The 13,242-nt window shown below is 37.8% G+C and overlaps 1 protein-coding gene across 1 annotated transcript in view; it reads left to right on the forward strand.

Moving 5' to 3' along the window:
* The window catches only part of LOC115221280 (multidrug resistance-associated protein 1-like), a 50,297-nt gene extending 39,056 nt beyond the window's left edge, over window positions 1-11,241 (forward strand). Inside the window, exons 19-27 of the mRNA XM_036510606.1 lie at window positions 322-521; window positions 2,812-2,938; window positions 5,030-5,131; window positions 6,892-7,035; window positions 7,500-7,658; window positions 8,460-8,626; window positions 9,810-10,004; window positions 10,742-10,867; window positions 10,991-11,241. Coding sequence (XP_036366499.1) covers window positions 322-521; window positions 2,812-2,938; window positions 5,030-5,131; window positions 6,892-7,035; window positions 7,500-7,658; window positions 8,460-8,626; window positions 9,810-10,004; window positions 10,742-10,856 — 1,209 coding nt within the window. The 3' untranslated portion in view covers window positions 10,857-10,867; window positions 10,991-11,241. The remainder of the gene's footprint in view (window positions 1-321; window positions 522-2,811; window positions 2,939-5,029; window positions 5,132-6,891; window positions 7,036-7,499; window positions 7,659-8,459; window positions 8,627-9,809; window positions 10,005-10,741; window positions 10,868-10,990) is intronic.
* The last annotated feature ends 2,001 nt before the right edge of the window (window positions 11,242-13,242 follow it).

Below are 13,242 nucleotides of genomic sequence, written 5' to 3' on the forward strand. Positions count from 1 at the left end.
ATACATTGATGATGATGATGATGTGGAGGAAGAGGTTTTTAAGCACATCAATCAAATAAAGAAAGGTAGAAATACTTACAGAGTCATAGAATAAAACACAGAAATAGAGAAAAACGAACATTAAAAGAGCCATGATGAGGGAAAGGTGCCATAGGCATTTCAGGGGGGGGTGTTGACAAATTCCAGGAAGCATGGAATTTTTAAAGGACCTTGAACTTTAATTTCATATTTCTATTGAAAAATAATTAAAATATAAGTCTTAATGTTTTGATTAATCTTATATCCTGTTGTTTGTTTTGTTTTGTTTTTATCCATGTTAAGAGAGTCTTCTTACCAATTACAAGACAACTACATCGTCTTGAATCAGTGACACGTTCCCCAATTTACAGTCTGTTTGGAGAGACCCTGATGGGAGCTGTCAGTGTTCGAGCCTACAAGAAAGAGCAGGAACTCATAGACAAACTGGAGAAACACTTGGACAGCAACTTCACCTACAGTTATGCCTATGTAGCTTCTTCCAGGTAAGAAGTGGGGTAATGGTGAGAGAGAGAGAGAGAGAGAGAGAGAGTGCAAGTAAAGGTTGACAGGAAATAAGAGAAGGGAATTATGGGATAGGTTAGAAAGCTGAAGGAAAATTGGGGTTGTTGTTGATTTTGCTTAGTTCCAGATCAATATTGATTAAGCAGACAGATCTATAATCAAATCAAGCCAATATCATCATAAAGGAAAAAAATAAAGAAAAGTTACATAGTATTGAACCATTCAGTTAAAAAAGATTTTGAATGCAATTCCATTGATGGTGAGTGGCTTGAAGTGAGGAGCTCTGTCAACAGCCTAATAGTCACCTGAACAATAGAATCACTTTCACAATACACATGACAGCAATGTTAACTATTGTATAATAATACTTAGTATTTACATTTAAAATGCAAATATAGAAACATTGTGAATTATGTAAATATATGCTTATTAATGATATATCTGAAAAAAAATTCAGCTCTAAATAATTGCTTAGAATACATTGGAACAAATAAAGAAAGAAAGCTTTCTGCTACAAAATATTGTTAATAAAAACTTATTTAAATACTTAGTATTATATTGAATGATTAAAGAAAATCCATTGCAGATATGGACTGGTTGAAAGTTTCAACAAATATTTTCCCTACACAGCATTTGTAGATGTTAATGCATAGTTTTTCAAAAATAATGAAATAGTTTGTTTTGATTAGAGATCCAATTAAGTGCAACATGATGTATTTTAAATGTTAAAAACTAACTTTCATGTTGAATTTAGAGTTCTTTCTCTTCATTTCTTGACAAAATCTGTAATTAATTGTTATAATTTTTTCACATTACTGATTTAATTTCAATCAGCAAAAAATTTTTCTTGGCTCTCAGCACAAACTATGTCAACAAACATATTTTATGCACAAGACACACTTCAGCAAATTTTACAAAGTCCACAATAAAATATTTTTATCTCTAAAAGATGAAATTAATGGTATGAAACATTTACAATCATCTCAGACGAGACATCTCTCACTCTCTTTCTATATATATATACACACACACACACACACACACACACACACACACACACACACACACACACACACACACACACACACACACACATATATATATATATATATATATAAAACAGTGTGTGAGAGAGAATCGTGATGTGGTAGGTGAGAAATGTGTCTGCATGGATGATGGTTCACTTGCACTAAATGAGGCTGCAAAGAGAGAGGTTTGGAAATGCCACTATGAAAGATTGCTGAATAAAGAGAATAAATGGGAGAAAGAGAGTCTGCTGAATGTCGACCCAACAGAGGGACCAGCTATCCGAGTTGACAATACCTTGGTAGATAAAGCAATTAAGAGTATGAAGACAGGGAAAGCCCACAGCCCTTCAGGAATCACTGCAGAGATGCTCAAAATATCTGGCAGTGTTGGCTATAGGCTAGTCACCCATATAGTTAACCAGGTGATACATGAAGGAGTCATACCGCGCTCATATGACTGAAACAAGTAAAACAATAAAAAACTATGCCATTTTAATCCCAAGCAACGCCGGGTATCTCTGCTAGTTTATTATAAGAGTTTGTTAAATTCAAGGCATTTGTTGCTCTCACCTTTTTCTCTTCAGGTAACTCAATTTTACACTGCTGCCTCAGTTTTCCAGTAACAATACAAGAGTTTAGGGCAGGAGAGCAGAATGCAGTTCATAGCTTTGCTAGTTAAAATGTTTGCTTTTCAATCATGCAACATTAGATTCAATTATCCCAATTTGCATCACATTAATCAAGAGGGTTGACCTAAGCCTTAAATTCAGTCCCAGCAACACGACAAAAGTCATGGGTGCTTCGTCTTCTGACAAGGAATAAAATCAAAATGGTTAATAGGCTCTTGTAGAAAACACTTTGTGTTAGTCTAGCGTACGATATAAAAGGCTCCACTAAGGAGGTCGATGAACCTGAAACATGTTTCAAGTTATCACTGTGTCTGCTAAAAAATCAGATTACCTTTCTTGTTACAGATTTACCTGTCCCCAATTTCAATTGAGACTAGATTTTTTTGTTTGAGTTGTCTCCCTTGCTTTTGTTTGGTTTCTTGAATTCAAGACATCCTGCCAAGCCATGATGTAAATACCTTTCTTTTGCTCACACACATATGTAGAATGGGTGAAAAATTTCTCTCTAGCATTTAATACTAAGGAAGTAGAGTTAGTGTGTTGCCTCTATAGACCTTTGTGTTCCATGAAAAGATGAAATTTTATTGAAAATCTGTTGTTTACCTCTATTTCAGAGGATTGGGGATTTGCCTTGATTTCATCAGTCATTTCACTGTGTTTATTTCCATTGTGCTGGGAATTGCCAACCGGGACAACATGACAGGTGCTTCTTTTGGTCTATCCATGAGCAGTGCTTTAAAGGTAAGTGACAAAATGTGCTTCGGCCTTACTGAGGTTCTCTCTTTTTTGTTTCATTCAATACAGAGCTAAAAACATTTCATATTGCCAGTCAATGCTTACATTAATTAATGCAATTACCAGATTACATTCTTGATGAAACGCTTTTGGTCTCTTATTATCTCCACACCCAGTATGATCCTGGGGGTGGTTTCATCTCCGTTCCCACCCTCTTCCTTCTATGCATCAACGATTTACTTGCTAACACATCTAACAACACCCACACCTAAGCAGATAACCCAACCCTTCATTCCTCTTAAATACCCTCTAACCATGCATCGTCCGTTTGTGCATGCCAAGCCTGTAATGGCTCCATGAAGCAAGACCTCAAATACAGCTTCTGTCCCATAGGCTAATGTTGTTTCTTTCAACAAGAAAACACAACTGTTATCAAATTGAGAAAACATCCTCACACAACACTCCCCATAACCATGAGTAACACTCTGTTAGAGGCCTTAAAATTGTTCCAGTTGTTGAGCCTCACCATCATCATCAAGCCCCTATCCTGGCAAAAGCACATCCTTCACATAGCCGTGGTTACATCCCTGGCCTTTCTCTTCAGAGCCAGAAGTTACTTCAGCTCCCATCAAGTACTGATGCTCTACATGGCTCAGACAAGGCCCATAACAGAGTATTGTTCTCGCATCTTGGACAGTGCTACTGCTGCTGCATACATCCTTGATTGCATTCAAAAAAGGGCCACCATTCTGGTTGGCATGAAGGCTCCAGCCTCTGCAATCTCTTGCTTCCCCATTGATCTTTGAGGCTCCTGCCACCTCAGCTTTGGCACTCCTGTCCCATTCTTCTTTCCTTTTCCCATCATCATAAATATGGTGTCTGGAGGTTGGATCCAACCTCCAGACCCCATATTTATCAATATACTCAGTCCCTTCTTTCACAGAATGTTGGCCTTTTGGAATTCCCTTCCTGCTCTTATCTTTCCTGTGAGTGTTGACTTACAAAGGTTCAAGAGGAACATTAATGGCATCACTCTCACAGGTCCAGATAAACCTGCTGATGCCATGGGCCCCTCTTTCTTCCTCCAAACCCAGCAAACAAACAAAAAAATGCAAATTAGACAAACCAGTTGTGTTCTGTCCAAATGGGTCTCTTCATTATAAATAGATGAGAGCAATATTATTCTTTCTGTGAAAAGTGATGGGAAATCAGTTTCTGATGAAGCTTTAATAAATACTGAAACTAATCAGATTTATCTTTTTAATTTTGACGTCAGAAAGAAAAACATGGAATTTAACGACATTCAATACTTTTTAAGTGTCACTGAACTAGATGTCTGTGTATTAAAAATATCTCATGCTTATAAATTTACCTGACATGCACACATCTCCCCCCGTCACGTCTGTCACATGCACACATCTCCCCCTGTCACATGTACACATCTCCCTCTGTCACGTATGTCACATGTACACATCTCCCCCGTCATGTCTGTCACATGCACACATCTCCCCCGTCACGTCTGTCACATGCACACATCTCCCCCTGTCACGTCTGTTACTTGTACACATCTCCCCCTGTCACGTCTGTCACATGTACACCTCTCCCCCTGTCACGTCTGTCACATGTACACATCTCCCCCTGTCACGTCTGTCACATGTACACATCTCCCCCCGTCACGTCTGTCACATGTATAAATCTCCCCCCGTCACGTCTGTCACATGCACACATATCCCCCTGTCACGTCTGTCACTTGTACACATCTCCCCCTGTCACGTCTGTCACATGCACACATCTCCCCCCGTCACGTCTGTCACATGCACACATCTCCCCCTGTCACGTCTGTCACATGCACACATCTCCCCCTCTCACGTCTGTCACATGTACACATCTCCCCCTGTCACGTCTGTCACATGCACACATCTCCCCCTGTCACGTCTGTCACATGCACACATCTCCCCCTGTCACGTCTGTCACATGTACACATCTCCCCCCGTCACGTCTGTCACATGTACACATCTCCCCCTGTCACATGCACACATCTCCTCCTTGCTCCTTCTTTCTCCTCTTCCACCTCTCTTGTAATTTTCCTGCTTTCAGTTGTCTGTATTTCTGGCTTGGTTTGTGAAAGTTCTCTCCGAGATGGAAACTCACATCGTCTCAGTCGAGAGAATTGATGAATATACCAAAACAGAAAATGAAGTAAGTCTACATTGCTTTCTTTTTTATATCCAATTTTTTGTACCAATGGTTAAGATCACTTGGCCCGCTAGAAATAGCAGCCAAATCCTCAAATCACAAAGTTTTCCAGACACAAAAATAGGAAAAACAATTTGGATTGTTTAGTGCAAGATATACTGTATTTGAATAAAGGGTGGTCGTGGCTGGTATACATTTGATCCAAGATTTGCTTCATCAAAACTGACTTGGAGCTAAAGAAAACCTACTAGAACTGGCAACAAACATGCTCCACATAGCCAACAAACATACTAAAAATCGCAGTCAATATTCCCTCAAACAAAATACAATACTCTCTATAAAAAACATGGAATGACACATTTGATAATGTAGTCCAAGATACACTGCACAAGGCAAAATGGCCACAACTGGAATACTTTTGATCATGGATGTGGCTGATGAGGTCTGACCTGGAATTAAACAACAGCAACATTTGAATCCTTATAAACGTCGACATACACAAGCTTGACATATCCATATACTTTGCAATCTGTAGCGGCACAAGCAGCCAGCATCATATTGGATGAGATCTCACAGCAGCCAGCATCATATTGGATGAGATCTCACAGCAGCCAGCATCATATTGGATGAGATCTCACAGCAGCCAGCATCATATTGGATGAGATCTCACAGCAGCCAGCATCATATTGGATGAGATCTCACAGCAGCCACTGCCATCTCCGAACCCGGAGCGAGACCTCACCTGCATCCATTTGCCATGCGCGAGATCACAACGAGGCTCGCGATGGAAACGATGTAGGAGGAAAACCGATTCAGTCCTGTCTCTTTTCTTTTGGCACCATTACACAGCAGCTCTGGCTGAACACCAACTCTAGCAGAGCTCTCTGCCTGTCTATCTCCAGAGACAATGCACCCACACTGTCGGAGTTTAAGATGGTAGCTGAGAGCAGTACACTTCACCTTTCCTGTAAATAAACCAGTTGTAAATAGCAGTTGTACTTGAAGTCTTTTCCTCTTTGCCTGCTGAAAGCCTGAACTCCATAAAGAGCAAAAAGAATGATGGAAGAAGACGATATTCTTCCAATATCGTAAACCTTGCCCTCCATTATTAAAAATCTAATGATTCCAGCTTGTCAAAGGTTGACCAACACCTTGAAAGCCATATTTGCTACACAGAAACTGTGCAGACATCCGTAATGTGTGGATGTATATGCACACTTTTGTGGCTCTCCTTTTGAGAGCCACATCTTACTTTATTTCTAATTTGGTTTCTCCAACTGAGTTCCCTTCCTATCTTCCAGCTGCCGTACAGAGGGCATTTTATCATGACACCATCACTACAGAGTTTGTCACATCCTCTGTAAAGCAATCCAAATTCTCCTCAAAACCCATCCTAATGTTTTAAAAAAAGCTAAGAATATATTCGATAATGTAGTCATCGATACATTATATCCAGAAAAAGAAAAAGAAAGACAGATTAGTCATAGAAAGAATGTCTTCTATCATAGATCTGCTGGTTCAAGGTTTATTTGGAGTCACTTAAAAACATACACCCAACCATACGCAAACATGTACACACATAAACATACACATCCTACACTTAAACAGACATCCTGTTGGTCACACACACACACACACACACACACACACACTCATACACTGAATCTCATATGCACACCTGAAGCACATACACACAACCAAACTCAAATCTACAAACACACACATAGTATACAACTAACCCAAAACATCATTTCTGTTTCCAGGCAGCGTGGGTCACAGACCATCGTCCTGACCCTTCCTGGCCACAAGAAGGTAACATAGACTTTGAGAACTTTGATTTACGCTATCGGCCAGGGTTGGAGCTTGTCTTGAAGGGCATCACATGTCACATTAAAGGAGGAGAGAAGGTAAATATTATCCCCACACACACACACACAACCCATAATTCACATACAAGTGCTACCCCTAGTCCTATACACCAGTCACACAAACTACACCCCTAATCACACTCACTTTCCTCTCACCACCCATATGTAGCCAGCCATCTCCTTACCCCAGCAAGCTTCCCTAGTCATTCTTTGTCTGTCTAAATACTATCTCAATCATTTTAATTTATCCCACCAAAAACTTCTTCCCTCACCCACTCCATTCATATCCACTCTTCCCCAAATTCTACCCCTTTTTACCCCAGACACTTTACTTGCCCCACCCCACACATATATCCGTCACCCCTACATTTCTTCCCCTTACATCAATCATTTCCAGAGCCACTCCTTCCCACACTCTGCTACTCCTTCCTTCAACTTTGTTGATCCACCTCAGACTAAATTAATAAAGATTATCTTTTTATCTGTTTTTTTTTTCAATCCAGATTGGAATTGTTGGCCGTACAGGGGCTGGAAAATCTTCTCTCACCGTGTCTTTGTTCCGATTGATAGAGGGAGCTGGAGGAACAATAGTCATTGATAATGAACCTATAGACAAACTTGGCCTCCATGACCTACGATCTCGAATTACCATCCTACCTCAGGTATTCTAGTTAATTGTTTGCTTTTTCTTTCATTAATTTGCATCACTTTCTACTAATTAGCCAGACTGTTAACAAACTGAGCCAGTGAGAAAAGATTGTGCTGTTGTTCAGCTTCCTAGAAATGGCAGCTAAATCTTGTTCTAATCCCACCCTATCATATTTAAAAAATTAAAAGACACCTTCAGTAATAATATATAGACATAACCTGAAAAAGGAAAAAAAAAAAGGACAGGATGATCACAACCGGAATGTCTTTGACCATAGATCTGCTGAAAGATTAGAATTTGAAGAGTAAAGGGAGAAGTCAAAGCTGGTAGGATTTGAACTCAGAACTTAATGGCATGAAATATCACAAGTTCTTTCCTCCAGTGCTCTACTGATTTGGCCAATTTTCTGCCATTGAGAGAACAAGACTTCATCAATTATAATTGCTGCAAATAGAGACGACCACAACTTACCTTGAATTCAGTTCTTTTTTTATTTATTTACTTATATATTTATTTTTCTATTAATCATGAACAAAAATAGGAATAATTAAGAAGAGAAGGGATTCCAATCCATGTTCTTTATACATTTATCCATTATTCTATGGGGACATTCACTATTTTTGATCGGTCTAAGTTGTAAACTTATCTTGAGAGGAAAGAAATGTGGGAGAAGAGGGGCAAGAGAGAAAGAGAGAGAGGGGGGAGAGAGAGAGAGAGAGAGAGAGAGAGGCAGACAGACAGACAGACAGAAAAAAAAAAAGATGTTGTCGTATTTATCAAAGAATTTGCTTCTGAACTTTTTGTTTCTGACCAGGACCCAGTTTTGTTCTCGGGAAGTATTCGAATGAACCTCGATCCCCTTAACAAATACACAGACGATCAGATCTGGCAGGCACTGCATGTGGCTCACTTGAAACCCTTTGTTCTTGCTTTACCTTCACAGCTTGAATACAGGTGTGTTGAAGGTGGACAAAATCTCAGGTGACGTTTATAATGCTATTTTACTTCATATATCTCATCACCATTATCATCATCATCATCCCCATCGTCATCATCATCATTATAGGTTTAACATCCATTTTTCCATGCTGGAATGGGTTGGGTGAAGTTTATTGAGGCAGATTTTCTATGGTCAGATACCCTCCCTGTTGCAAACCTTTACCTGTTTCTGAGCAAAGTAATATTCCCCACCTGGGCCAGACATGTTTCCACAGAATATTGAAAATGAATGATATTCCTTTAAAACAATCACACAATGTCAAGATAGACACAGACATACACACACTCTCAGTCTCACACACACACACACAAATACGTATGTGATGCTATGACCCTTCTTGGCCTTGGGATGGTAACATTCGCTTTGTGAACTTTCTACATGAAAAACAACAGTTAAGATGGTGTTTAACATATTAAAAATCTGAGTAGAAATGTCTATGCGATGGGGTAGACCACTGCATCTCGGTGACTGATATAATTGTAACTCTTTTGTTAAATACACAAGTGAACACCAACATGTTGCAGTCTTCTTCAGCCGCCTTGGCTAAGCATAAACTACTCTGTACCTGTTAGTAGAGTTATAAGAGAAACATTAAGTAGATTAACTTGACATGAATTCACATGAGTGGACATGAAAAATTAGTAAGGGTGAAATCAATTAAAATGTCAATTTTTCAAAAGCATCCATCAAGTTACTTGTTTTGGGAGCAGAATTAACTTATTATCTAGCATAGCAACCATTACTTTATCCAAAAGTTTTTTTTATCTCGGGGAATCCATACCCCGAAGAGGAATACAATTTTCTTTCCTGTTCTCTTCCTGGTTGTATAAACCAATCTATTGACATCTTTTGAAGTCATACTGGTGCCTACAGAAACTGGTAGAGATAAAGATAGATTTGACAGTCTGACGAAGGGAGTTTGGGAACGTATGGGGCTGGAATCATACAAAGGTTAAAAACCCCTGATCTATCTATTGGGTGCTTTTACAGAAGTCCACTCTGTTGCAATTACTTAGAGCAGGTTTCCCCTCTGAGGTTACCAAAATCTTCTGTTCTTCTTCCCATCAGAGTCTGGGGTTCTGCAAAATGTCCTATCCTTCATCCTCTGATAAAGCTCACACAACCCAAATGTTTTTTAGCGATATCTCTTTGTATATATTTTAGTGTTGGTCAACGCCAGTTAATGTGCCTGGCTAGAAGTGTCCTGAAGAAGACCAGAATCCTTGTCCTTGATGAAGCAACTGCAGCTGTAGATATGGATACAGATGACTTAATACAGAAAACCATCAGGAATGAATTTAAGAACACCACCATACTGGCAATTGCTCACAGACTCAATACTATTTTAGATTACGACAAGTAAGTTACCGATGATGTATGTAATGTATCTGTCTACCTGTACGGAGAGAGAGAGAAACTTCCCTCTGTGACCTTTTCACTTGAGAGTTCAAAACCATGGAAATAACCTGCAGCATACTTGTCATGGTCCCTCTTTATTTATCTGGAATGCATAACTGACATCTTTGTCTCTGAGAAATTGCAGATATCAAAATAGCCCTTTGTATCCTTAAACAATAAGAGTGAACCATAAAACTGCTGCCATCAACACAGTGGCCAATTTGCAAATTTTAAGAATTGTTTCATAATATTCACTGAAATTGTACAGAATTTCTTCTGAAATTACAAACAAAAGAAACTGCTCTTTCACAGGGTATCACAGGGTATCTCCAGTGATCATTACACCACCCAGCAGTCACTTTAACGGTTGTTTAGCAATCCTGCCTCATGTGACTAATAGGAACAAATTATATCATTGTCCAATAACAATCCATCGTCTTCATGGGTTTCTGCTTATTTTGCCATTTGGATATATCAGACATATTTTGCATCAGTGAAACTTTTAGCAATGCAAATTTTAGAAACTCAATACTGTTAAAATATTTACTCTAAGGCATAGGATGAGTGCACTTTTCTTTCATTTGTACACACACACACACATGTATGCATGTTATGTGCCCATGCTTCAATATATATATATATATATATATATATATATATATATATATATATATATATATATATATATGTCTTTATAGGGTCATGGTTCTTGATGCTGGTAAATTAGTAGAGTTTGGAAAACCTGAAGCACTCTTAAAGGATCCTGACTCACTGTTCTATGGAATGGTGAAGGATGCTGGATTGCAGGCTTGATTAAACAAATGGTAAGTTTTCTCTGCAATCCAAGAGTTTTTTTTTCTCTTGTAGTTTTTGTTGTTATTGTTGGTGTTTAATTTAACCCTGAGTAAGTATGTTCTTGTGACTATTCTCTTTTTTGTCTTTTTCAGTTTTAAAGCCTCTGATTGAAACATCTTTAATCATCAATCACACCTGAACCAGCAAACCTATAATTATTATTCCATCCATGACATCCCTGTCATTTTAGGGGTATCTATGGCTATATTATGCACTGTGTCCTTCTATTAGTTTTAAAAATAGTAAAACTGAAGACAATTAGTGGCATCAGTCTTACTGGTTTTCATTGCTTTGCAAAGCATTCCTTTACTTGGACTAAATCAATAAAAAAAACTTACAAAAAGGTATGATTTGACTGCTTTATCTAGCAGGGCAAGTATCATTTTTTGGTTGTTTTGGTGGTGGGGGAACTTTTTTAATAGTTATTGTTGTTGTTTGTATGAATCAGAGAGAATTCACAAGTTTTTGTGGCTGACTGAGACAGAAGTGGTTGATTGCAATTAATGTTTTATTTTGGTGAATGGCTGAACTAAGAAGAGGAAGAATTGGATAGAGAAACAGGTTACAGTGGAATGTACGGTGGGTAATGTGGGTTCGAAAGACAATTTGATAGAAAGGAAAGATAGACATGGAACACCTTTTATCACAGGTCCATTCAATCATGACTGCCCTGGAACAAAACAAGTATCTGAGAAGAGGGGTTTGAGAACAGGCAGCTCCAAGGAACAGAGGCTGGTGTAAGGGCAGTAGAAAAGCCAGAGATACAGCATGTCTGCTGGTTTGATGTTGGTGTGTGTTTGTGAGCTGCAGCATCCAGGTGGCCTTTGGAGGATGGATGCAGTCTACAATATAGGTGTGCATTGGATTCAGGAAATGAGTGTTACGTGAGCTTTGAAGTTGTAGCAAGTTGAAGTATTCTCTGGTCCTAAAGAAGGCCAAGTTTTTCTCATCATCATCATCATCATCATTTAACATCTGCCTTCCATGTTGGCATAGATGGGACGGTTTCACAAGAGCCGGCCAGGCAGAAGCCTGCACCAACCACTCAGCAGAGTGGACTTGGTGATTTTTGCATGGCACAAGCACACAAGGTCAGTTTTGGCAAGGTTTTCACTGCTGGATGCCCTTCCGAACACCAACCACTCAGCAGAGTGGACTGAATGAACCGAGCCTGCCCACCTCCTCTTCTTTGCCAAACTTGCCATAAACAGATCACTTGTTGTATGACACAAAACTATGAATCAAACAAAGGTGCCCATCTTTAAAGGGTCTTCTCTAATTTCATGTGGAAACCATTTTAGTTTTATTCCAAACATCAGCTTAAGGAAAGAGTTAATTACTTCAAGCTCTGAATTATTTTCAAAATGAATTGAAATCCTAGAGATATGGTATCAGAGAGCTGATAATACAAGGGTCGGAACTAACTCCTGTACATTTTCTAAGATGGCAGAAATGTCAGAACATTGGGGAAACTGGTTGGCAACATTTATTCTGGGTTTTTAGATTCTGAGTTCAGACACTGCCAAGAACCACTAGTGTAGCCAGAGGGTGTGCTGCTTAGGGTGGTTCTTCCGTTTGCTACCCACCAACCCCACAAAGAAATATATTTTGTGTCATACAACAAGTGGTCTGTTTATGGCAGTTCGGCAAAGAAGAGGAGGTGGGCAGGCTTGGTTCATCATTGCCTCCATCTTAAACTCTTTCAGTTGTCAAAGCAACGAGCTGCCTCTTCCTGCAGAGACACATCAACAATAATAACAACAACAATAAAATTTAAGATTTTTTTGTATTTTGAAAAACAAAGAATAAAATATATACATATACACACACACACACATATATATATATACATATATTCATATATATATATATATATATATATATACATACACACACATATATACATATATATACATATATCTATATATATATATATATATATATATATATATATATATATATATATATATATATATATATATACATATACATATATATATATATATATACACATACATATATTTATATATACATACATATATTTATATATATATATATATATATACATATATATATACATATATATATATATACATATATGTATGTGTATATATATATATATATGTATATGTATATATATATATATATATATATATATATATATATATATATATATATATATATATATATATATATACATATATATATATATATATGCATATATATATATATATATATATATATATATATATATACATACATACATATATTTACATTTATATGACATACACATACATATATATATATATATATATATATATATATATATATATATATATATATA

Source organism: Octopus sinensis, linkage group LG18 (genome assembly GCF_006345805.1).
Source record: "Octopus sinensis linkage group LG18, ASM634580v1, whole genome shotgun sequence".
Taxonomy (NCBI): domain Eukaryota; kingdom Metazoa; phylum Mollusca; class Cephalopoda; order Octopoda; family Octopodidae; genus Octopus; species Octopus sinensis.